Source organism: Terrapene carolina, unplaced genomic scaffold, assembly GCF_002925995.2.
Source record: "Terrapene carolina triunguis isolate 2854851 unplaced genomic scaffold, T_m_triunguis-2.0 Scaffold211, whole genome shotgun sequence".
NCBI lineage: Eukaryota > Metazoa > Chordata > Testudines > Emydidae > Terrapene > Terrapene triunguis.
In genome coordinates this window covers 28,001,578-28,026,907 of record NW_020664562.1, presented here as the reverse complement: position 1 = coordinate 28,026,907, position 25,330 = coordinate 28,001,578, and the positions used below count along the sequence as shown (strand labels likewise).

At 39.3% G+C, this 25,330-nt stretch overlaps 1 protein-coding gene across 3 annotated transcripts in view; it reads left to right on the top strand.

Moving 5' to 3' along the window:
- Positions 1-25,330, top strand: part of LOC112107731 (cAMP-dependent protein kinase catalytic subunit beta) — a 118,430-nt gene that overhangs the window by 43,909 nt on the left and 49,191 nt on the right. Inside the window, exon 1 of one of the 3 annotated variants that reach the window (XM_026655930.1) lies at positions 14,069-14,255. The exons of the other annotated variants lie outside the window; for them this stretch is intronic. Coding sequence (XP_026511715.1) covers positions 14,069-14,255 — 187 coding nt within the window. Of the gene's footprint in view, positions 1-14,068; positions 14,256-25,330 lie in introns of those variants that run through there. 3 annotated transcript variants of the gene reach the window in all.

Sequence of the window (25,330 nt, the reverse complement as noted above, 5' to 3'; positions counted from 1 at the left end):
GGGGTTTGAGTGCCGAAAAGCCGGACATGTCCGGGAAAAAGAGGACGTATGGTAACCCTACTCATGGCTAAGCCTAATAATTAGGGCACTATCAAATTCACGGTCCATTTTGGTCAATTTCATGGTCATAAGGTTTTAAAAATTGTAAATTTCATGATTTCATCTATTTAACACTGAAATTTCACAGTGTTGTAATCGTAGGGGTCCTGACGCAAAAAGGAATTGTGGGGGACGGGGGAGGTTGCGGTATTGCTACCCTTACTTCTGTGCTGCTGCTGGCGGTGGTGCTGCTGTCAGAGCTGGGCAGCTGGAGAGCAGCGGCTGCTGACTGAGAGCCCAGCTCTGAAGGCAGTGTCGCCACCAGCAGCAGCGCAGAAGTAAGGATGGCATGGTATGATATTGCCACCCTTACTTTTGCACTGCTCCCTGCAGAGCTGGGCCCTCAGTCAGCAGCTGCCACTCTCTGGCCACCCAGCTCTGAAGGTAGCAGTGCAGAAATAAGGGTGGCATGGTATGGTATTGTCACCCTTACCTCTGCGCTGCTGCTGACAGGGCACAGCCTTCAGAGCTGGTCGTCTGGCCAACAGCCGCCGCCACTCTCTGGCTGCCCAGCTCTGAAGTCAGCACAGAAGTAAGGGTGGCAATACCGCGACCCCTCTACAATAACCCTGTGGCCCCCCCAACTCCCTTTTGGGTCAGGACCCCCAATTTGAGAAACACTGTTTTCCCCCTGAAATCTGTATAGTATAGGGTAAAAGCACACAAAAGACCAGATTTAACGGTCCGTGACACATTTTTCATGGCCGTGAGTTTGGTAGGGCTCTGCTAATAATATCTGGGTTCACAGGTCTCCTGACAGGACCCACAGTAATTTCATTAAATGTAGACAGTACTGTTCACCCACTTGTAAATGTTACACATTTTGTTTAAATATCAAAAACATGTAAATCTTTTGATGAGAAACTGAGAGCAAAGCAGAATGAAAAATGGATTTAGACTTATGTCAGACTCCCATGTTGCTGAGTCACAAGCATCTTTTCATAAATAGGCTCTGAAATGCAAATTTTAATTAAAACAATCTTTTATTTTAAAATTTCAGTTTGCAGATAAAAGGGAAGGCTTTGTCTATTAATTTTGATTGCCTTGTTGAACAAAATGGGTACAGTTTTCTGTAGAAATTGAACCATTGCCAAGAAAGGTCAATAGTTAAGCCTATGATGCTGCACCGCATCCCCTATAAAACTGTATCTAGTTTATATTATTAACTGATTTTAGGGTCAGTTTAAAGTTTTATATTAATTTTATTGACTCTTATTTGAATTTTTGTGCCACTTGTAATGCTTTGTGTGCCATGGAATGTGGCACTTGTATTCTTAAATTGTCAGTGGCAATCTAAGAAACAGAAATATTGACTGAATATTGCAAATCCCAAGTATTTAAACAATTATTATGGAGGTATTCTGCTATCTCTTCGATGGCTCTGAGAATTTTTCTTTTACAGTGTGGATATACAAGTTTAAGTAGTTAAATTTAAGATATCTTCCTATCATAAAATTTATTTTAATCCTCCTAACTTCATCCAAACTGAAGTGATCCATCTGAAGTTTCATAGGCATGGTCTTCTTATGGGGTAGAACTTCTCTGGAAAGTTTTGGGGCATTGTACAACGCGTTGGTAAGACCTCATTTGGAATACTTTGTACATTTCTGGTCATCCATGTTCAAGAAAAATGAATTTAAACTGAAACAGGGGCAGAGAAGAGCTACTAGGATGATTGGGGAATGGAGGACCTATCTTATGAGAAAAGCCAGGAAAAGCCTGGCTTTCACAAAAAGAAGGCTGATAGGGGTTATGATTGCTCACTGTAAATACACTTGGGGGCGAGGGGGTGGGAGGAAGGGGTAAATGCCAGGGAGGGTGAAGAGCTATTTAAGCTAAAGGACAGTGTTGGCACAAGAACAAATGGGTGTTAGCTGACCATGAACAAATTCAGGCTGGAAATTAGAAGACTATCTCTAATTGTTAGAGGGTAAGGTTCAGGAATAGATGCTTAATAGGAGTTGTGGGGGCAAATAGCTTAATTATTTTTGAGAAAAAGTTGGAAACATTTATGAGTGCAGTTGTACAACAAAATTGGTCAACAGCCCTGCGGCTCGCTTCCAGTTTATCTTTTTGTCCCTAAAACTCGTGCTTCATAGTATCAGCTGGCCACCAGCAGGCGTCAGGAAGGGATTCCCCTTCCCTGATGTACTTTGGGAGGCTGTAACAGACTGTACCCCTGTATTCACCCCTTGCACACTATTGTAATAATTTTTGTAGAGAGTATGCCTGTGAGGTATCATTTGAAAACTCATAATTTGCTGGTCACTATTGTCCTGGTAAAACGTGTAGCAACACTGTATGTAATGTTTTAGTAATACATGGAACATGTTATAAGATTTTACTGTACAAGTCTGGGGAGTGGCCTAACCAGTTTCTCAGAGACAAAGGGCACACTAATGTCTCACCAACGTGTAAACAAGGTCAATGGGCCATTACCTGCTAAATGGCCATTCTTTGGCAGGAAATGGGGAAGGGGACCTGGGAGAAAAATCTACATTTTAGCAAAGAAACAAGCATGGGGTTCCTATGCAAACGGACTTTTTGTCTCCAAATCTCAGTTGGAGATGCTTCTCAAAGGAAGTAGAGGACTATAAACATAAGGTGACTAGACATCCCATTTTTAAAGGGACAGTCCTGTGTTTAAGCCCTCCTCCAAGTGTCCTGACTTTTTCTTAAAAACGGGCAAATTGTCCCATATTTTTTGTCTCCCCACCCCATTAGTGCTGGCGGTTCCTGCTGCTGGCCGGATCCCTGCTCACCAGACGCCCGCCTACCAGCAGTGAGTGGGGAGGGTCCAGTGGCTGACGATGGGGGTGCATGTGCAAGGCTGGTGACAGAGCAAAGCTGCAGCATGTGGGGCCGGGCCACTCCACCTGCTGGCCCATCAGCGCAGCTCCTGCTGCATGCTGGCTCTTGGCCAGCAGGGCCCCACTCCCCCACTGGCTGTGCACTGTGAGCTGCAGTGGCTGGTGAGTGCGGGCAGGCGCCAGTCGGCATCCGGTTAAGTGTTGTCTCTGCTGCCCACCCATCAGCTCTTTACGTGCTTCCCCTCTTGCTGTCCTCTCCCTGCTTTGCTCCTTCACCTCCCCAGCCCCACTGCTCCTCCATATCCCCCCAGCAGGGCGCATCCCGCTCCCAGTGCTGTGCGGAGAACCAGCCCCTGGTCAGAGCACTCAGCTCACCAGCAGCCTGGCTGGCAGGCTCCTTCCTTCCCCCACTGCCTCTGGCTGGGCCAGTGCCCCAGGAAACCCAAGACCCTCTGGCCTGGGGCACTGGACAGGAGGAGCTGAGCCCTGTGTGTGCCAAAGCCCTGCACAGCGCTGGCACAGGGTGGAGCGCGCCAGTCAGGGAGAGGAGGGTCAGTTGGTCACACACACACCGTGTGAGAGAGGTGTATGGGAGTGTGTGTATCACCTCTCCCTGTGTGAACCCTAAAGCCTTAAAGATAAGAAGGTAAATAAAAAGAATCCAACTTGCTCAGTATTTCTTTTTAATGGGGGCTCAGTCAACTTGATGTTAATTTGAACGTTTGTACTATGTAGTTCTGATTGATTGTCATTGAACTCACTTGAATACAAGTAATTTTACCAGGTGTCCCGTATTCAGTATAGGGAAATATGGTCACCCTATATGAACAGAAAGGGGAGACTCCCCAAGACCACCCCTTCCTCCTCCTCCCTCTCTCTGTCCATTGATTCACTGCATCAGAAGGAACAAAGGAAGCAGGCATTACATTGAAGAAATTTGGCCAGTAAAACTATTGAGAACATGTGGTGAGGGAAAACTTAGCTTTGAATTTAACACAGTTTAAGTTAGGCATTAGTTGCGTTTATCTTTATTTTTCTTGTAACCATTTCTGACTTTTATGCCTCGTTACTTGTATTCACTTAAAACCTCTCTCTTTGTAGTTAATAAACTTGTTTTATTGTTTTATCTAAACCAGCGTGTTTGAATTGAAGTGTTTGGGGAAACTCCACTTGGGATAACAGAATTTGTGCATATCACGTCTAGTCATAAAAAGACAGACTATATATGAGTTTGTATTGCCCAGAAGAGGGTTGGGCAGTACAAGACATACATTTCTGGGGGGAAATCTGGAACTGGGAGCATACTGGGGTCACTCGGTATAATTCATGTTGGTAAAAGCCAGGGTGTGACTGGTAGGCTGAAAGTGCACACAGACATAGCTGGGAGTGACGTACATGCTAGAGGCTGATTGTGAGCAGTCTAGGAGTGGAGGCAACAGCAGCAAAGGGCACCACAGGTTAGAGGGCAGGAGTGACACAGCTGCTCACTAGTCTAGATTGTATTCTGGTATGTCATAGAGGTGTTTTTTATCTCCTTCCTCTGAAACATCAGGGATGGCCAGAACTGAAGATGGGACATTGGGTGGGGTGGACCAGAGCTTTGGGCTGGTTCTGGGCATTATCTCTTTCAGGATCTTGGTTGGTTGCTTCTTGTTCACGTGCTCAGGGTCTAATTGATTTGCCATATGTGTGGTAAGGAAGGAATTTTCTGCTAGGTCAGATTGGCAGAGTGCTTGGGGTTTTATCACTTTCCTCTTTAGCATGTGGGTGCAGGTCACTTGCCAAGATTATCTGGATATATCTTATTTAATCATTTCCCTGCCATTGCAGCTGCCTCAAGAAGTGGTGCACCTCAGTTCCTCCTATTTTCTGCTTGTGAGACATAATAATCTAGCCTCCTATGGGCTCTCTTTTACTTTGGTCTTATTTCCATTGTTGGGTTTAGTGTGTGGGGGGCTAGGTGATGCTGGTGACCTGTGATATACAGGAAGTCAGACAAGATGATTCTGGTGATCACTTCTGGCCTTAAACTCTGATTCTGATTACAAAGAAGAGAGACATTCCCAAGCGAAAAACAATTTTTAAGCTTGAGTTAAGGTCCTAGATGTCTGAGTTTCTTTTGGGGGTGAAAAAACCTTGATCGTGGAAACTTTCTTAAAATAAGTTATCCTGGAAACACACAATTGAAGGATGCCTGAACAGCCTTAACTTCCCCCTACATCACTGCTTACAGGTCAGTCGGTTACAAGGAAGAGAATCCTGTCCTCAGAGATCACATACTGTCTTCACATCACTGACTGCAAACTAAGAAATGATTTAATGGTAGTACTTTTAGTCTTATTAATAGGTTGACTGTACACTACTATAACGGTTTAAAATTAATATTCAAAAATAATAAATTTGAAGTACTTTCTGGGTCTTGAGTCTAGGGTTCACATTTTCAAGGTTTCACCACTTGAAGGCTGGAAATTTAAAATGTATCTTAAAATGAATGTTGGATTCTCATGTAATTACTTGACTCCAGTAGTAGGGGCTTTAAGAACACCAATATCAGACAGAAAAGTTGCAGAAGTTGGCAACACTGCTAGGGACCAAAAATTAAATGAGTTGATGGTATTAGTTCATTTTCTAATAGGCATATGTCCATACCTCATTTCACACAAAATAGAATTTTGGACAATCTCAGTAGAGTGGCGGGTGATTGAATTGTCCTGGAGATGGAACTGATGCCTAGAGCAGGTTTCTCAACTTTTCTCTACCTGTCAACCCAAAGCCAACTCTTGGTTTTCCCTAAAACCCAATTCCACAATACTTCGTGGTTGCATCCCACAGTCATTTGGAGTTACTGCAAGAGACAGTGCTGTAGGTGAGATATTGGATGGTGCTGGAAAAGGAGTGCTGGGCTTGTGCTACTAAGTGGATACTGGGTTGTGGTATGCTGGATGCAATAGGTCCTGGGTTAGGGTTTGAGGAAGTACTTGATGTGGGGGTTACTAAATCAGAGGTGGTAGGTGCTATGGGTGGGGTCAGAGTTCATGGGTGCTGGGAGTTTTGGAGAGGAGGAAATAGGAAGGACATCTTAGCTTCCTTCTCTTGCCAGAGTTGACTCTTTCAATTGTAGATTTCTTTTTCTCCTCCATCCTACTGAAGTGTGAGGAATGTATTGCTTAAGTAAGGTGTAGAGCAGTCTTCAGCGATACTGTCACAGGAGCCAGGCAGGGTTGGGGGAGTCACGTTAAAGCTGAGATGGCAGCTTTAAGAGGCGGTGACATTCTCGTTGGGTGCTTGTGGCCAACAAACAGGTCAGTTTTTCTTTTTAATGAGGGATTTTGCCTACAATCCAGCTACCCACATTTGACTAAACTTGGGATCATGATTCCTAGGTAGAAAACCTCTGTCTTAAAGGCTATTTACTTCAAGACAGAAGTGAAGCCCATTAGTAGAGCTGTGGATGGGGAAACTTATACTCCTGCTGTTCAGGTTGTAATATTCTGTGGACAAATGAAGAGCCTAATTGTCTTGGATTGCTAATTTAGCAAATTTAGCAAATTCTTAAGAGCTAAACTGAAAGGGAAAATAATGCAAATAACTATTAGCTTGCTCTTTATTATCACATGCTGAATACTATACAGTTCAGGTTTTACTTTTTTTTGTTTCTATATATTCTTAGCTATTCAAAATTATCTTACTCATTCCTTTTGTAGCCACCATGTAAAATTGAAATGTTTAATGCTACTGGAACATGACAGCATATTTTGTCACTGACTGCTGTAGTTAAACTTCCTTGCAGTAGATGCCAGTAGAGCTCTTCCGAATTAAAATAGAAATATGATCACCATTTCCATAGCAACACTCTTTCCTCTGAGCATTACTATTTATAGGAGTACTGCAGGCCCAGCTTTCATTACTTATCACAGTGGAACTTTCTAACAAGGGTTAAAATCTTTATGGGAAAGATACTTTTTGATTTAAAACTGCATGGATTTAATCTCAGGCATTATTAAATAGTGGGATTATTTATTTTGCTGTATGTATTTTACTTATAGGTATTTCTGTGCCACTCATTACTTTAGTATTTTTATTTTTGTATTAAACAGTCTGTTTTAAAAACCTACTTTAACAGATTAACAGTTTGATTATAAATCTTGATTGGAGTTGAAATTTGGCATGTTGGGTCTAAGAAGGGGAAAATATTATGTATAGATAATCTTTTGCTAGGATTTGGTTTTGTTACCGTGTTTAATTACTAATACTTTTACAGTATGCCAAAACCAGCGTGCCAACTTTGGGCATTATTTTCATGCATTTAAGATGGAAAACAATTAAAATATGTAGAGTGTTAGCAAATACTGTCCATTTTGTATACAAAAAAGCAAACTCCACTCTCTCAAAAATGAAGCACTCTTTGTAGATAAGCAGTATCTACCTCTCCAAAAAGTAGCCTACCTATCCCCCCAACTCTCTCTAGTCTCTTTTGTAAATTGACAGCTTGCAAAGCATAAGCAAGGTTGCACTTGTTTAGATACTTGCTACTAACACTCACTCAAATTTTCTAAGAAGAATTGTTATTCTCAGTTATAAAACAGTAATGTAACTATTTTGGCTTTATATGACTTCCTCAGGGCTTTCAAACACAACTGGGAAGGGATTATTACATAATATATGTTTACTCATGTCTTTATCACACACATACTTTAGTATTCTTATTATTATACAGTATACAAAATGTTATAAAATTAGGGCATATAATATTGCCTATGCTTTGATTAACAAGTTGTCATTGTGTTAATACTGCTTATAAAGGGACCCCACAGCATTTTGTAATTCAGATATGTTAAACAATTTCCCCCTTTTTATAATTTCCCATTATTATATAATTCGGTGGTAATAAGTGTTGATGACATCTTTCAAGCAATAAAATGTTTTACCAGTCAATGGGAGATTTGCTAAATTTGGCAAGATTCATTGGTTTTCAAAAATTCATGAGCTTTAACCAACATAAATTTGATTGTGTGCATGAACTAATATATTTGAATCATTCTTCTACCCACATGGGTTTTTTGTTTTTTGTTTTGTTTAATGGAAAGCCTTCACCCTGTCCTGTAGGGCCTAGGAACAATTGTACCTTAAAGTGAAGAGATATATGCTTAATCAAGGAATAAAACTATTTATCTTCAACAAACAAACAAAAATACAACCCCAGATTGTCCCCTTTGCAGGAACCTTTCAGTATGAATAATTCGACGATTCACCTTCCTCAAATTCCGGGTATAGGATAGGTCCACTTAAGAAAAATGCGGATACCCAAGAAGTGCCACATTATCTCCTTCTTTACTTGTGGATGAAGACAGAATTGACAAAAAAATCTAATGATTTTAACTGGAAGGGAAAGAAACTGAAGCGGGTATACAGTATTACTTCTCCCTTAAGATAAAACTAAAATATACACAAATAATGTAGGCAGTTGTGTGGTGATTCAAAAATGTTGTATGCATCCACCAAAATATTAAGAATCAGGAGCAGACTAAAGATGTACAGATCAATTAATTAAAGCTGAACTGAAATTATTTTACAGCCCCCACTGTTTAAGATCCTAACAATTAACAGATACCATTTTCAAAGTAAACTGGAGGATATTTCTTATCGGAGGATACCACAAACACCTATTGGAGCAAAGAGCTGCATTTATCACATAACTTAGGTGTTTGCTATGTCAGCTGTTCTTGTAGATGAAACAGTGAACTTTGAAATTAACTCCTGGCCAGTAAAATACCTTCGGCAATTTTTGATTTATGGATGTATTTGTAATTGTTAAGTCTACTTGTGTGTTCTGTTTACAATTTAGGGCTTTCTTTTTTGACAGGGTTGTATTTATTGAAAAAACATTTTGTCACTTTTAAGATATGAGTACATAACAATGAATCTTAATGTTTATATATACTTTTATGGTGAGAGTCTGCAGATGGTGCTGTTTACACATAGCTGTACAAGTTGCTGCAACTATTGTATTGTAATTAAGATTCGTTTTGGGGATCTGTTGCAAGCATTAGGAGAGTTTGCTCTCTGCCTTCATGTCTTTAACTGGATTCAGTTCTTGGGGGAGAGCTGCTCCCTGGAATTGGGCATTGGTTTTTTTGGTTGAGTTTCCTGAAAGAAAATTGCCTGTGTGCCTGTCCGACCACCTCTGTTCAAAGACTGGTGTTTATAGTGGAAGTGTAATAAACTACTCTAAGGAAATACTTGGACTCCTCCAACAGGAAACTGACCTACAAAGAGACAAAACCTTCTACTACTCAGAAGAGGGGGCAATGATATATTTGTGAGTTGCCTGGTGATGTGTGTGTGTGTGTGTGTGTGTGTGTGTGTGTGTGTAGGCTTTGCAGAATTCAATTTATATTTTTTATAATTTTGATCGTTAATATCAACGTTTATTTTTAAGCATTTTTTTATTTTTATCCATTTAAATTTTCACAGTTGCAGGAAATTATGAGGAGGGTCAGGCAATAATTATTTAATGACCGACATTGAGATTCAATAAATTTAAAGCTTTATAACAGTTAAAACACATATTGTCAACCTCCCGTGTCAAAATATACACAGTAAATATAGTTAAATCAAACTCTTAGGTTAGCAGTTTTCTTACTTCTCCTGTCAGTACATTTCAATTATCATCAATAAACATTTTGTTTTGTTGGTTTGTGAAATCAGGTTCTAGTAACAAAAATCTAATCCTTCCAAGCCCACATATATGCAAGGAGATCCCTTGAGTCATCTACTGGACGATGTTTGGAGGGAGTTGGGTATAGGATCAAGAAAGGTGCAAATAGTTCCTGACTTCCTTCAGGCTAAATGAGCCATTGATAACTTCCTCCTACAGCTGTTAGCACTGTGAAAGTTTTGTAAAGACCTAAAGAACTTTTGCCCTAGATCTAGCAAAAATTTCTATTTAAAATCTCATTAATGCCAACAGTTTTCATTTTCAGTATTGATAAACCTTTTTCCCATGAATTTTCGAATATGTTTAAAAATATTCTTAAAAGCTCATAACTAGAGCTGATTGAAATTCAGAATTTCTGTCTCATGGGAAATTTTGACATTTCAGTATTTGTTTTCCCAAAACACAAAATGTTGGAATTGAGATTTTTTTTGAAATGCAGATTCCCAAGAATTTTGATTTGGAAATGTTGAAAATTATTTTTGACATATTCAATTGAAACAAAATATTTTGACATTCCTGAAATTGAAGTACTTTGTTTTATTGACCCAAATGCTTCATTTTGAGTCAGGTCAACATTCAGTTGCATTTCTCTTGCTTTACTGGAGTTGTAATTCAGGCCCCTCGTTGTCTCCTGTGGGCTGGACTCCTTGGAGGACTACATCTCCCACAATGCAGTGTGGCTCCAGGTGACCACATCAGAGGAGTCATGTGTCCCTCTGGGTGCATCATGGGAGATGTTGTCCAGCCAAGTAGCCTGTCCCCATTCTCCCCTATACATCAGGCTCTCTATTAAATTTCAGTTATTTCTAAGGAAAAAGTGTTGATTGGCAAACTGAAGTCCTGGTACAAGCAAAGCCAAATATGTTCCACCTTCAGGAGAACACCACCTCTTAAGTAATCTATTGCATGCACGGAGGACTTGAAACCCAGTGCCTGCTAGCCAGAATGGAAAATATCTGTGCTACCAAGTTCCCCCAAACCCTGTCCCTCCTTCATTCTCCATCAAATAATTTAAATTATTTAGTTGTGTGCCATTTATTAATGCAACACATTGGTGTTGAACTTTCTCTGTAACTTTTAAAAAACGTAACATACTACATAATTCTTGGGTTTATTATGCCTTCGCCCCCCAGGACCTCCTGCCCCTTATCCAACCCCCCCGCTCCCCACCCCCTTACCGTGCTGCTCAGAGTAGGAGTACTGGCAGCCGCACCGCCCAGCCAGAGCCAGCCATGCCACCGCGCTGCCCAGCAGGAGCTTGCAGCCCTGCCGCCCAGAGTGCTGGCGGCATGGTGAGCTGAGACCGCAAGGGAGCGGGGACAGCAGGGGAGGAGCCGGGGGTTAGCCTCCCCAGCCGGGAGCTCAGGGGTTGGGCAGGATGGTCCCGCGGGGTGGATGTGGCCTGCGGGCCGTAGTTTGCCCATCTCTGATTTAAAGTAAGGTCCCAGAATGTGTCATAGAATCACAGGACTGGAATGGATTCGTATATCTGCAAACATTTGAAAGCTATAGATAGGGCTTTATGGGGAGAAAAATAGGGGCAGACCTTTTAACAGAGTTGAACTAGAAGTATGCAGTGCAGTTTTTATTTGTGTCGGTCCCAGGATAGTAGAGGGACAAGATGGGTGAGGTAATACTTTTATTGGACCAACTTCTGTTGGCGAGAGAGACCAGTTTTCAAGCCGTACAGAGCTCTTCAGGCCTGGGAAAGGTACTTTGAGCGGGACAGCTAAATGCAAGGTGGAACTGATTGTTTAGCAGAAGTAGTTAGAGTGGCCCAGAATATGTGCTCTCTTGAATGGTCCCTTAAAACAGTGGTTCTGGGTACACAGAGGTCTTCCAGAAGGTATGTCAACTCACTTAGATAGTTGTCTAGTTTTACAACAGGGTACATGAAAAGCATTAGCAAAGTCAGTATAAACTAAAATTTCATACAGATAATGAATTGTTTATACTGCTCTTTATACTATATCAGTGTTCCTCAACCTGGGGATTGTGATTTATTTTATAATTATATGGTAAAAATGAGAACATGAGCAATTTTTCAGTAGTTGTGTGCTGTGACACTTTTGGATTTTTGTGTATGATTTTTGTAAGCAAGTAGTTTTTAAGTGAGGTGAAACTTGGGGTACACAAGACAAATTAGCTTCCTGAAAGAGATACGGTAGTCTGAGAAGGCTGAGAAACCACTGCCTTAGAATATGTGCTAGCTATTTATGCTAAACAGTTGGTTCCATCTTGCATTTAGCTGTGACGCTCAAGGTACCTTTCACAGACCCGTAGAAGAGCTCCGTGTAAGCATGAAAGTTTGTCTGTTTCACCAACAGAAGTTCGTCCAATAGAAGGTATTACCTCACCCACTTTGTCTCTTTGAACTAGAAGAGCATTTTGAGGGGAAAGTGGAAAAATTTATTTATTTATATCTTGAGCAATCTAGATCATCTTTCCTAAATAGGGACATTTGATATATGAATTAGACCTTGAAAATACATTCTATTCTGAGACATGTCTGATGGATATCTCTTCTTTCTCTCAAAAATGAATTTCCAATATTGCCTACCTCAAGTGTTCAAAAATTGTATGTCAGGACACAAAAATGTGAGAATAACTCAATAAATAATTATTCGGTTTTAAAAGTAATAAATTTTGGTTGCCTTGGTTTTGAGTCTCTAGGGATCAGATTTTTTTAAACTTTATACACAACCAGGAATACTAAAAACTCCTTTAAAATGAAAACTGAGATTCCGATGTAGTTCTGGGAGCTGGGGCTTTAAAATAAACAATGTCCTGAGAGTTGGTAACATTACATTTCTGATTGTCCTTTCACCTATCTTGTGAGCCAAGGGAATGTCCTCACTGCAACCGTATGCAGTTGACTGGAAGAAAAGGGATTGCTGTCCCTGTCAGGGCTTTCTTCTGCAATTGGTGACAGAGGGGGAGGATAGGAAAAGTTGACCTGGACAGCACAGGGAGGAACATAAAGTGGCTAGACCAAGAGCGGGAAGGGTGTGACCACTGCCCTTCCAAGGGGGGTGGAAATATTTATACCGTGGGCAGTTCTGGGGAAGCCTTCTCTCACTGAAGTTGAGCTGGTTAGCATCTGCCCTCCCACCAATGGAATTAGAGTAGGAGTGGATTTCTTCTTCATGATCTAGTGTGGGTGCTATACTAATCACCTTTTTCTTAGTGCCTAGGAAGGAATTTTTCCCTCAAAGCCCGATTGGCCAGGGTGGGGTGGAGTTTTATTTGTTTGTTTGCTTTCCCCACAGCAGGTCAAGATCTGGTAGGGTAGGCAGGGAGTTTTGGTTAAAATATTGCAGCTTAGTAACTTTAAAAATGTGGCAAATGTCCAGTGCAGGAGGTGTTATCCTCCTTTTACAGTCCCCTGAATTCTCATAGAGGGGAGAGTGATGGGGTCTGGCTGGGACCAGGTGTGTTTGAGGTGGGGGGGAAGACTGATAGCAGCTCTCCCAAATAAATGGAAATGACTAAGAAAAGAACTATGACCAGCACTGTACAACGTATTGCCTGGTATTCCCAGATATGTTAAGTGTATAACGTTTCAGGCTAAGTCTTTCCATTGCCTTCTGTTTTTCTTCTGGGATGGCTGGAAAATGGATTTATTTCTTTACTAAGGGCTGGGATCTGCCAGCAGTACTCTCACTGGGTAATACCTTACTCAGCAAGTGGCCCCACTGACTTGTTGATAGACACTTGGGGTAAGGTAAAACTCAGAATGAGTAAGGTTGGAAGAATCTGGCTTCTTGTTCTTATATATACAAGAACTATTCTGTATCTTACTCCATTCTGGCTTTCTAAACGTAAAAGGAAAAAAGTGGTGACTTTGTTCATTTTTGTTTAGTATAAACCATCATTTGTTTTAACAAGTAACCTCCTCGCTTAGAAAAATATACTGTTGTAGAAAATGTAGGGACACCATAATTTAATTAACTACCCATAATGTTATAATGTAATTGCAGTAGTACTAAAACTATCTTAAGAGAAGGAGGTGTAGAACTAGTCATTTGCCTTCTTCCAGCAACTCACTTAGTTTGTATGTTTATGGTAACTATTTTTTAATTTTATATGGCTTCTGATTCTTTCCTCCACTTTATATCCCATGCTGTTTTGTATTTTCATTATCTCATTATCATGTGTTTTTATATGAAAAAAGCTGTTAAACTGAGAGTTTAAGGCAAATATCACAGCTCTTTGTCACCTTTTAGCTGATACAAAAGAGTTTTGCAAAGAAAAACACCATAATGTGCTGTTTTATATTAACAGGAAGTAGAACAGCAGTAGTGGTTAGAAAACATTGCATTCAGGAAGTTTGACACATGCATAGCTCTTAGCTTCTGTGTAAGTTGTTTCAGCTCCTTTTTAGGTTGTCTTTTGTTTGGTTGGTTTTTTTTTTTTTAAAGTAAATTATCAATGTATATAGATGGCAGCGCAGCGGGAGCTACCTTGTAACCAGTGCACAGGAACATCCACAGCTTTGCAGAAACTTGAAGGGTTTGCTAACCGACTTTTTCATAGGCACTCAAAGGGTTCTTTACAAGAACAGAAAGTGGCTCTGGAAAATGAGAGCCATCATTTCTCCGAACTTGCTGCCCTGTGGGACAGATCAAGTAAGTGTTCTGTAGATACTCAAGATTCAGTTTGTATTCTAATTAAAAGACTTTATGTAGTAAGTAGACAAACTAGAGTATATTCTATCAGCCTTTTTGTAGTATAACACAAAATATTGGTTTAAAGAAAGAGCTATTGCAACATGCAGGTGGAAATCTGATACTCTTTCACAAGGCATTGGTATCTGGTAACAGAGTGTCACTTGTGAGTTTGCTTTCCTTTTTGTTAGGCAAATGTTAACTTAATGTATGTATTTTTTGTGAACTTTTCTTCCCAGTATTTCAGATCTAAATTTTCTAGTTTTAGCAGTAACAGATAGTTCACTTGTTTTAAATTGTTGGTTTTCTTTGCCGTAAACTTTGGAAGGGTGGCTATTATGTTATGCTGATTAGGTCCTTAATTACATGGCTTTTATTTAATATTTATAGTGTCCTTTTATTTTTAATGGATATTTCAAAATCCATTTTATGGTGAGAGTTTGAACACTAAAACTGGAGCAGACATTTATAGTTTACTATTTCAAATTAATTCAGTGTAGTACTTTGATTTATAACACTAGTTATCAATAATTTTGATTTTTATAATATTCTTAATTTGTGGGAGAGAAAGGGGCAAACTTATTTGTATTGCATAAAACATGCTTGATCAGAAATATGGCTCAGGCGGGTGCATCCTCTCTCCCCGTTACTTTCTAAATCACACAAAATATGCAAAGTTCATAATTCTAGGAAAACCATAATAAAGTTAATGGGATCAAAATAGTCATCACTACTCTGTACATACTCCACTTTAAAACAAACACTTTATTTAGGAATTTGTATCCATACTTTTCGCAATCATATTTTTGGGTGGGTGGAGTTGAGAGGTATCAGGTATTTCACAATCTAAGTAAATTATCATGGTATCCCCATTTCCTATTTTTAGAGCAACTTCCAATAGATAATGTAAGTAAATAATGTATTATCTTATTATTATATACCTTAAAATTGTTTTTTAAATATAACTTGTATTAGTTTCATACATGAATTTGGATACAGCAATGGGTTGGAATACCACAAGCAATTTTTACTATTGAAAGTAATAGGCCTTAGCAAAATATGCTTGTGTCATAGTATTGTATCATCATGTGAAAAAGGCCAAGTTAACACATGTGCCTACTGTGAATTTAAATTTATGAATGTGTATGATTAGGAATGTCCTTAACCTTAAAAAATGGAAAATGGAAGATAAATATGAAAACCAGAAAGCTGTTAATGCCCATATTGAAGATAAGATAAATTAAATCAAGATCTCCCAACTCAGCTGAAGATGGACAGGCAAGAGGATTGGAGTTGTGAGGGTGGGGAGAAATGGCATGACCTCAGATACCTAAAACTTTTCAGCTCAGCTTTATACATAAAAAGTAAAAAAGGGGCACAAACTATTTTTTTTCTTTATAGGTAACTTCACAAGTTTCTTCTCGGTGATGTGGAATTCACTGTGGTTCCACAGGCATTGGGGTAGGCCCTCTGTATTGCTCTGTCAGAACCATGCTGCTGTTTATCAAGGGAGGCAGAATGGAAGCATAGGACCTTGATATTAATGGTCCTTGATTCTGTTCTCTCCCTGAGATCCACATGTTTTGGATGGGCCAAACGTCTGACACTTTGAGATGGAAGGATAGCTTTGTCATTAAGGCACAAAATGGGAATTGGGAGATAGGGGTTCCATTCTTGGCTGTGCCACAAGCTCTCTATGGGAACCTTTGCAAGTCACTTAACTACTCTGTGCCTCAGAGTCTCTCTTTGTAAAATGAGGCTACTACTTCTCTACGTCCTTACACTTCCCCTCGTTTGTGTTGTGAGGCTTAATTCATTAATGTATGGGCACAGTCAGATACTCTAAAAATAACTTAATATGAAACCCCATCTATTGATAGAAGAATGAGTTTTGAGGGAGAGAAACTCTGAGTAGAAACTACCAAACCTAATGAACCACTGAGCCCTAGGATCCCTAAATGTGTCTGTACCACTCCAAACAAGTGTATATTCACATGAGGGAGAGAATACATTTCATCAGACACTGTTTCAAGCTTCCAATAAATTATTATAATGTTGAGAACACTGCTTGAAAAATACTGCAACACTGTCATTTATTCATTTGTTTAATAAAATGAAAAAACGGTATTGACCTACTGTCTTCACAAACTGGGACCTGTTTGCGTACAAGCGTCTCTTTCTCTCTATTTTAGGGCAAGCTTGATTGATGACTTGTTTGAAGAGGAAATGGAATGTCATATCTGTTGATGATAAATGTAGTGAACAGGTGCTTGTTCTTAAAGTAATATTTTAAGCAATAATGATGCACGTTGGTTGTAGCATTTTTGTATCAGCAAAGTTTGTGAACTAGTAGCCGAGCGGTCATGGATATATGTGTGTCATTTTAAGTTGAAATTTGCAGATATTAACTCTAAATCTTTGCTCTCAGTTCAGATCATCTGTAGACAAAGAATAATGCCAAGCCACACATGGGTTTGTGTCTATATGGTAAATTTAGGACTCTTAAGTCACTACTATCATGGCGCTAAGGGTGATAGGAACAGTGAATGCAGTGGTGTAGTCAGAATGCCTGTCTACACCTGAGTGGAAAATTGTCTTGCTTTTCCTCTTGAGAAGAAAGTACTAAAAATCTTTGACTCTCTTGTTGTGCTTTCACAGAATACAGCAGAAAGTAGAAGAGGAGTAGTCTTGATCATATCTGGCTGCATAATAGCTTTCCTTCATGTTCTAGAATAATGTAGCATAAAATTTAAGTTTATTGATAAGCACTTATCTAAATAAGCAGCATACCGTAGTTTTTTGATAAGGGATTTTAAAATGTTCGTAAATGTCCTACCTGTGTCTATGCAGTTGTAGTGTTCTTATTAACTCTTTAGGTGACACCAAATTCTGCAAACCTGGTAATTTGTTCCTGAACTCTCCCAAGCAAATATACTCTATAATTCTAGAAAGAAACATGAACAAGAGAACCCTTATAAATATATTAAGTACTAAAGTGGCATCGATTTTAAAGTACATTTAGTTAATATAACACCCTCTGCTGTAATGGAATGTCCTGAATGCTCTGTTTCTCTGTTGTACCTCTTTTGTAAAGTACTTTCTGATGCAACTACTGCACTTAAAGAGGAAGTTGCTTCTTTGTGGTTTTTTAGTGCCATTAGTTATCTAGGCTTGTGGTTTTTAGTGCTATGAGTAAGGTAATGGGGTATGTATTCTGAACCCGGGTTCTCTTCCTGGCTCTGCCATTGACTCAGTGTTTGACCGTGAGCAAATCATTTGTCCTCTCTGTGTTTCAGTTTTTCAATCTGTAAAATAGGTTAAATGTTTCTAAAAATGTCTTTAGATCCTCAGATTGTGTATGAGATTATTTTGTGTAATTTTTAGATTCCTGTGAGAGGAAATTTGATTCTTCATACTGCACAGCTTTAATTTTATGGGGAAAAATTGACAGAGTGCATATGTGTTTGAATAATTTAAACTGGCCATTAGCCAACATTTATAATGTTGTAAAACCTTCAGGACCAAATTAATATTATTTTAGTATTCAGAACTGTATATTTCATTTTCAGTTCCAGATAAATTTAACATGATCAGTTGAGCATCTACTCTATTTTTTTAATGTGGAGATAAGAGTGGTTAAGATATGTCTTCATGCTGCAAATCCCAGTCTTCAAATCACCTACCTCCATTACTCACACTAACCTTCCGTTTTCCCAAAATTATGAAAAATGAGATATTAGCAATCTTAGTATCACAACTCATTAGAAGAGTCACTAACATTACATTGTTTTAGTAGATGTGAGTACTGGGATTCTCATTAAAATGTGAGTGTATGAGTGATTAATAATGGAGAGAATTTAATTTAGGTGGCTGATTCAGCATGACACTAAATATGTTTAAAAGACATTATATGCATTTTATGTATATATGTCTTGTAAGCCTTTGAAAAAACACAATAGAGCTTCAGCAGGATAAATGCTAACTGGGGGGAGAAATGTTAAATCTTAAATATAGAGGTGTACGTTGTGTGGATTGATTAAAGCTTTAGAGTAACTGCTGGTTGGGTAGAACTCAACAGATAATTCTGGTCTACGGTTGCCATGGAAACAACCAGTGCTTGATAGAATTGAGAACATTTTAAAACATACTGGCTTTTTAATGCTTTCCCCCCCCCCTGCCATTTTCAGTTGCTTTAGACATGTAGAGGTAATGCTGGGTAGAAAACAAGTCGCTTAATGAGCAAAATTAAGCATCCACGTCCTGAATATTGATCTGGTGTTCACTACTGGTATTTTGTATTTGATAGTTGTTTCACATCTCAAGAAGTTCTTAATGAAGACAAGATTTCTGGATTTCTGTGTGCTATCTATTACAGTTCGTGTGTGTGTGTGTGTTTACTGGGTCAGTCCTTGTATTTCTAGAGATGATCATAACTTCCTCAAATGTTGGATTAATATAATGAGCAATATGTTTCTGAAAGCTAGCTTTTCAACATGAATGGTAAGTCTTTTTATTACCTATGACACTACAGTCTGTTTTTATTTAATAATACTGTCTTCACAATATGGAAAAAATCTACCCTGTTCCTCAATCTTTCCCACATATTCTACAGTAAATAAATTAATATAGCTTTTTTCATAATTGAGTCAGTATGAGTAATAAAAAATGACATCATAAAGGTTTATGTTTTGTATCAAACATGAAGATGCATCTTCTTTTCTTTGTATAATAGAGATTTAATTAATATTTTAAATTTTAATAAATTTTAAATAATCTGATTCCAAATCAATAAATAGAAGGCATTAAATTTCAGATGAGGAATTTGTAATGTGATCCTGAATTAAATCACTTTATTTAAATCTTATCATTTCCTTTGGTATAGTTCATTAAGTTGTTCTATTACAATTTTATGTGAATGTATGCAAAGCAGTACTTCAAACTGGAGAGCCTTCTGAAATTTTTATAATTATAATTTTCAAATTCTGGGCATTTTTAGTCTTTTACTACTGAATTCCATGAACAAACTTGTTCTGCTATAGCTTTTATTCTGTCTAAATGGGATAGCAGAATTGTTGAGGTCATTCATGGAGGGAAGGAGAGTTTCACTTAAATCAAGGTATTTGGCACTTAGAATTACAATATATCTAGTAAATTAATCAGGCAGATATTTGTTTACCAAAAACTTGATGATTGTTAATATTGCTAATTATCTTTTATATAAATGTAAATTGAGATAAAGATTTGTGAGGCAGTCTATTCCATTTTGGCATATCAGTCAAAGTTGAATCAAAATATATAAACCCAAAATACACACCATTTTATTTCTCAAAAATAATTTGTTTTGAAAGTTGTTTACAAAATGGAGAAATTTTTAAATAATCTATTTCTTACTTGAGCTTTTTCTTTAAATTTACTTGAAATTACAGTAGAACTTCAGAGTTACCTGGGGAACGGAGGTTGTTCATATCTCTGAAATGTTTGTAACTCTGAACAAAACATTATGCTTATTCTTTCAAAAGTTTACAACTGAACAATGACTTAATACAGCTTTGAAACTTTACTATGGAGAAAAAAATGCTGCTTTCACTTTATTTCTTTATTTTTTTTAGTAGTTTACATTTAACACAGTACTGTACTGTATTTCCCTTTTTTTTGTGTATGTGTGTCTGCTGCTGCCTGATTGCGTATTTCCGATTCCAAATGAGGTGTGTGGTTCATAACTCTGGTGTTCATAATTCTGAGGTTCTACTGTATTCAGAGTACTATTACTGCTGAGATTTATCCTATGTAGATGACATAGGATATGGGAAAGACAGGTGAAGTTACAGCATGCCTGCCAGATATAACTTCAGTTTAGATACTCTGTGTAACATTATTTGTTTTGTGAGCATCTTCCCTGAATGAAATGCTTTGTTGCCAGCTCCCCGTTGGCATAAAGTTTTTTTTTTTTTACAACATAAGGCCAGATTTCAGAACACTGCATGTGCAGATGTCAAGACATATTTACTTAGTCTGATCAGCATCATGTGATCATGGTAATTATATGTGAAATTGCCTGTGCTGAGTTAACTTACAAATGGCCAAACTGGGTCAGACCAATTACCATCTAGCCCAGTATCCTATCTTCCAACAGTGGCCAATGCCTGATGCTTCAGAGGGAATAAACAGAACAGGTCAATTGTGGAGTGATCCGTACCCTGCTGTCCACTGCAAGCTTCTGGCACTCAGAGGCTTAAAACACCCAGAGCATGGGGTTGCATCCATGACCATCTTGGTTAATAGCCGTTGATGGACCTATTCTCCATGAAATAATCAAATTCTTTATTGAACCCACTTATAGTTTGGCCTTCAGAACATCCCCTGGCAATGAGTTCCCCAGGTTGACTGTGCATTGTGTGAAGAAGTACTTCCTTTTATCTGTTTTAAACCTGCTGATTATTAATTTAATTGAGTGACCCCTGGTTCTTGTGTTATGTGAAGGGGTAAATAACACTTCCTTATTCACTTTCTCCACACCATTTATGATTTTATAGATCTCTATCATATCCCTCCTTAGTCATCTCTTCACCAAGCTGAACAGTCCCAGTCTCAGTTTTTCATCATACAGAAGTTGTTCCATACCCCTAATAATTTTTGTTGTCCTTCTCTGTACCTTTTCCAATTCTCATATATCTTTTTTGAGATGGGGCATCCAGGATGGCACAAAGTATTCCAGGTGTGGGTGTATCATCAGTTTATGTAGTAGTGTGATATTTTCTGTCTTCTTATCTGTCTCTTTCCTTATGGTTCCTAGCTTTTTTGACTGCCACCATACATGGAGCAGATGTTTTCAGAAAACTATCTGCAGTGACACTCAAAAAAGAGATCTTGGAAAAAGCTAATTTAGACCCCACCATTTTGTATGTATAGTTGGATTATGTTTTCCAATATGCATTACTTTGCATTTATTAACATTGAATATCATCTCCCATTTTGTTGCCTAGGCACCCAGTATCATGAGATCCGTTTGTTACTTTTCGCAGTGCGGTTTGCCTCTTTTTCCAGATCATTTATGAATATGTTGAACAGCACAGGTCCCAAAACAGATTCTTGGGAGCCCAGGCAAATTACCTCTCTTCATACCTCTCTTCATTCCTGTCTTTTAACCAGTTACTGATCTGTGAGAAGACCTACCTTCCTTATCCATTACTGCTTACTTTGCTGAAGAGCCTTTGGTGAGGGACCTTGTCAAGGGCTTTCTGAAAGTCCAAGTATACTGTATCCACTGGATCACCCTTGTCCACATGTTTCTTGACACCCTCAAAGAATTCTAATAGATTGGGGAGGCATGATTTCCCTTTACAAAAGCCACGTAGACTCTTCCCCAACATATCGTGTTCATCTATGTGTCTGATAATTCTGTTCTTTTCTGTAGTAAGCAATTTGCCTGATACTGAAATTTGGCTCACTGGCCTGTAGTTGTCAGGATCGCCTATGGAGCCTTTTAAAAAAAAAAAATGATGTTACATTCGCATACCACAGTTAAGTTTTGCAATTTCACATTTGAGTTCCTTCAGAACACTTGGATGAATACCATCTTGTCCTGATGACTTCTTAGTGTTTAGTTTATCAATTTGTTCCAAAACCTCCTCTATTGACACCTTAATCTAGGTCTTAATCTAGGATAGTCCCTCAGATTTGTCACCTAAAACAAAACAAATCTCCTTCACATCCTCTGCAATGAAGACCAACACAAAGAATTCATTTAGCTTCTCTGCAACAGCCTTGTCTGCCTTGAGTGCTCCTGTTAGTTCTAAAAATCTTGCCCAGAATGTCCCTTCTGTGCGTTCTCTCTCTCTCTCACACACACACACACACACACACACATCACCCCTTGTAGGCTGATGGGTAGCTCCTCCTCCTGTCTTTTCCCCCCACAATTTGATTTGTGACTTCACAAAAATTAGATTGATGGAGTCAGTTACATCAGCTTTGAATTTTGTGACTCAAGTAGGTTATTTTATTGCATTTTATCATAGATTTTGTTGGGTCTTTTGAAAAGTTTTGTTCACAGATTAGAATAAAAAGAGGCTGCATGTTCTGTTTGTGGATGGATTCCACAAACCTACATCTCCAGATTCTTTTGCATCAGGCATAGAGAGAGTCCCAAACCCATCAAAAGAATGTCCCACAGCCTTCACTAAGGCCATTTTCCCATCACTGCACTACACGAGCTGGAAGAACAATTTGGGGCCCAAACAGAGGTGGCAGCTGATCTCTCAAGCTCCTATCATACAAGTGCTACCACATCTATCTGGTTGGTGCAGATACTTCCTGCATTTGCATCACCTTTTCTTTTCCATGGCCCTTTCCTTCTGAAATGGAGATATCCTATCCTATCTCCTAGAACTGGAAGGGACCTTGAAAGGTCATCGAGTCCAGCCCCTTGCCTTCACTAGCAGGACCAAGTACTGATTTTGCCCCAAATCCCTAAGTGGCCTTGTCTTGCCTACAACATTTAGCTTGAGTTAGTATGTTTTAGTTGCTCCACTCCAGGTAACCTACTTGAGTGTGTGGAGTTAAAATTGACCATACTCCAAAACAGCACTCAAACTACACAAAGTAATTGGACTAGCAGAACAGGGTGATTGGATTAGCAGATTATGAGGTAATGTAACTGGAACTGCTGCATCACCACTGCATTACTAGTTCCAGCACTGACAGCACTCATGCTTCAACCCATACCCTCACAAGGCAGTTAGCTTGAGTTTAAGGTAGGGCTGTCAGACTATTAAAAAAATTAACCGTTATTAATCATAAGATTACAAAATTGTGATTAATTGCAGTTTTATCGCACTGTTAAACAATAAGAGTACCAATTTATTATAAATATTTGTGGATGTTTTTCTACGTTTTCAAATATATTGATTTCAATTACAACCCAGAATACAAGGTGCACAGTGCTCACTTTATATATATATATATTTTTTTTACAAATATTTGCACTGTAAAAAGATAAAATCTGTAAATCGAAGCATGAAGGGGCAAACAAATGTTTAGCATTTCTGGCACATAAATACCTTGAAATACCGACCACAACAGTGCCATGCGAATGCTTGTTCTCCCTTTCAGGTGACATTGTGACTAAGCAGGCAGCATTATCTCCCGTAAATGTAAACATACTTGTTTGTCTTAGTGATTGGCTGAAGAAGAAGTGGGACTGAGTGGACTTGTAGGCACTAAAGTCTTACATTGTTTTGTTTCTGAGTGCAGTTATATAAAAAAAATTCTACATTTGTAAGTTGCACTGTCACAATAAGGAGATTGCACTACAGTACTTGTATGAGATGAATTGAAAAATACTATTTCTTTTGTTTCTCTTTTTTAATCAAACAGAAGGTGAGCCAAGGTGAGGGGCAAGGTCACATTGTATTTTGTCAGTTTTCTCTTGGTGAGATCCTGTGTGGAGAGAAGCAGAGGCCGGAAGAGCAGTGGGGAGGGTTTGAGGTGTGAGTTAAAGGTGGTGTAAAGACAGCTGAGATGGAGGACATGGGATTCAGTTAAGTTGGAGAAAGTTGTTTAGCTAAGAAGATAGAAGAAGAGAAGGAGGAGAGAATGAATTTGTAGTATAAGGAGTCAGTCTGGTCATGGATTTTCACCAGAGACACTTTGCAGCATGAGAGGAGGTGCAAAAGACATAGGTTTTGGGGTGAACTTGGGCTGTGGGGTGGCAGGATGGACCTTGCTATGGGAGAGGGGGCAAAGAGTCAAGGGTGGAGAAGAATGAGGTGTGGAGAGAGCCAACAGCCAAATCAGTGGAAGAGAAGGCAAAGAAGAGAGGGCTGTGAGCAGATAAGAAATCACAAGAAGGCTGAATGACAGCGTGATGGACAGGGGGAACGCAGTAACAAAGAGATTGGAGGAGAGAGAGCAGTGCTTGATGAAGACCAAATCAAGTGAATGTCACTTTTGGTGAGTAGGATAGTTGAAACAGCATAACCTAGGCCCCTACCAAATTCACAGTCCATTTTGGTCAATTTGATGGTCATAGCATTTTAAAAAATCATAAATTTCATTATTTTGGCTATTTAAATCTGAAATTTCAAGGTGTTTTAATTGTAAGGATCCTGATCTGAAAAAGGAGTCATGGGAGGGGGGGGTCGAAAGGTTATTGTAGGGGGAGTTGCAGTACTGCTCCCCTTACTTCTGCACTGCTGCTGGTGGCAATGCTGCCTTCAGAGCTGGGCAGCTGGAGAGCGGAGCTGCTGGCCGGGCGCCCAGCTCTGAAGGCAGAGCCGCTGCCAGCAGCAGCGTGGAAGTAAGGCTGGCATGGTATGGTATTACTAGCCTTACTTCTGCGCTGCTGCCTGCAGAGCTGGGCCCTCAATCAGCAACCTCCATTCTCTGGGCACCCAGCTCTGAAGGCAGCAGCGCAGAAGTAAGGGAGGCATGATATGGTATCGCCACCCTTATTCTGCGCTACTGCTGGCGGGGCACTGCCTTCAGAGCTGGGCACCCAGCCAGCTACTGTTGCTCTCCAGCTGCCCAGCTCTGAAGACTGCTCAGAAGTAAGGGTCGCAATACTGCGACCACCCTCCCCCCCAAATAACCTTGCAAACCCCACCTGCAACTCCCTTTTGGGTCAGGACCCCCCAATTTGAGAAATGCTGGTCTCCTCCGTGAAATCATGGTAAAAGCACACAAAAGACTAGATTTCACGGGGGGGAGACCAGATTTCACAGGTCTGTGACATGTTTTTCATGGCCGTGAATTTGGTAGGGCCCTAAGCATAACTTTTCTGTTTCAAAACTTGTAAAACATTTTAAATTCAAGTTCCTATCTATTCTTTTTGGAAGATTGGACAGTCATTTGGCACCTTTACTGAGACTAAAAAACCCCAAAACTAGGCAAACGCTTATTCTGACAATTTCTCCTTCTCTGAGATGCACCCCTATGGGGAAGGAACATACCAAATTTAACAGCCAGCTTGGGCTTTGATCAGGTTGGATAAACGGTTATTTCAATACTAAACACAGGTTATTTAATAGAATTCCTGA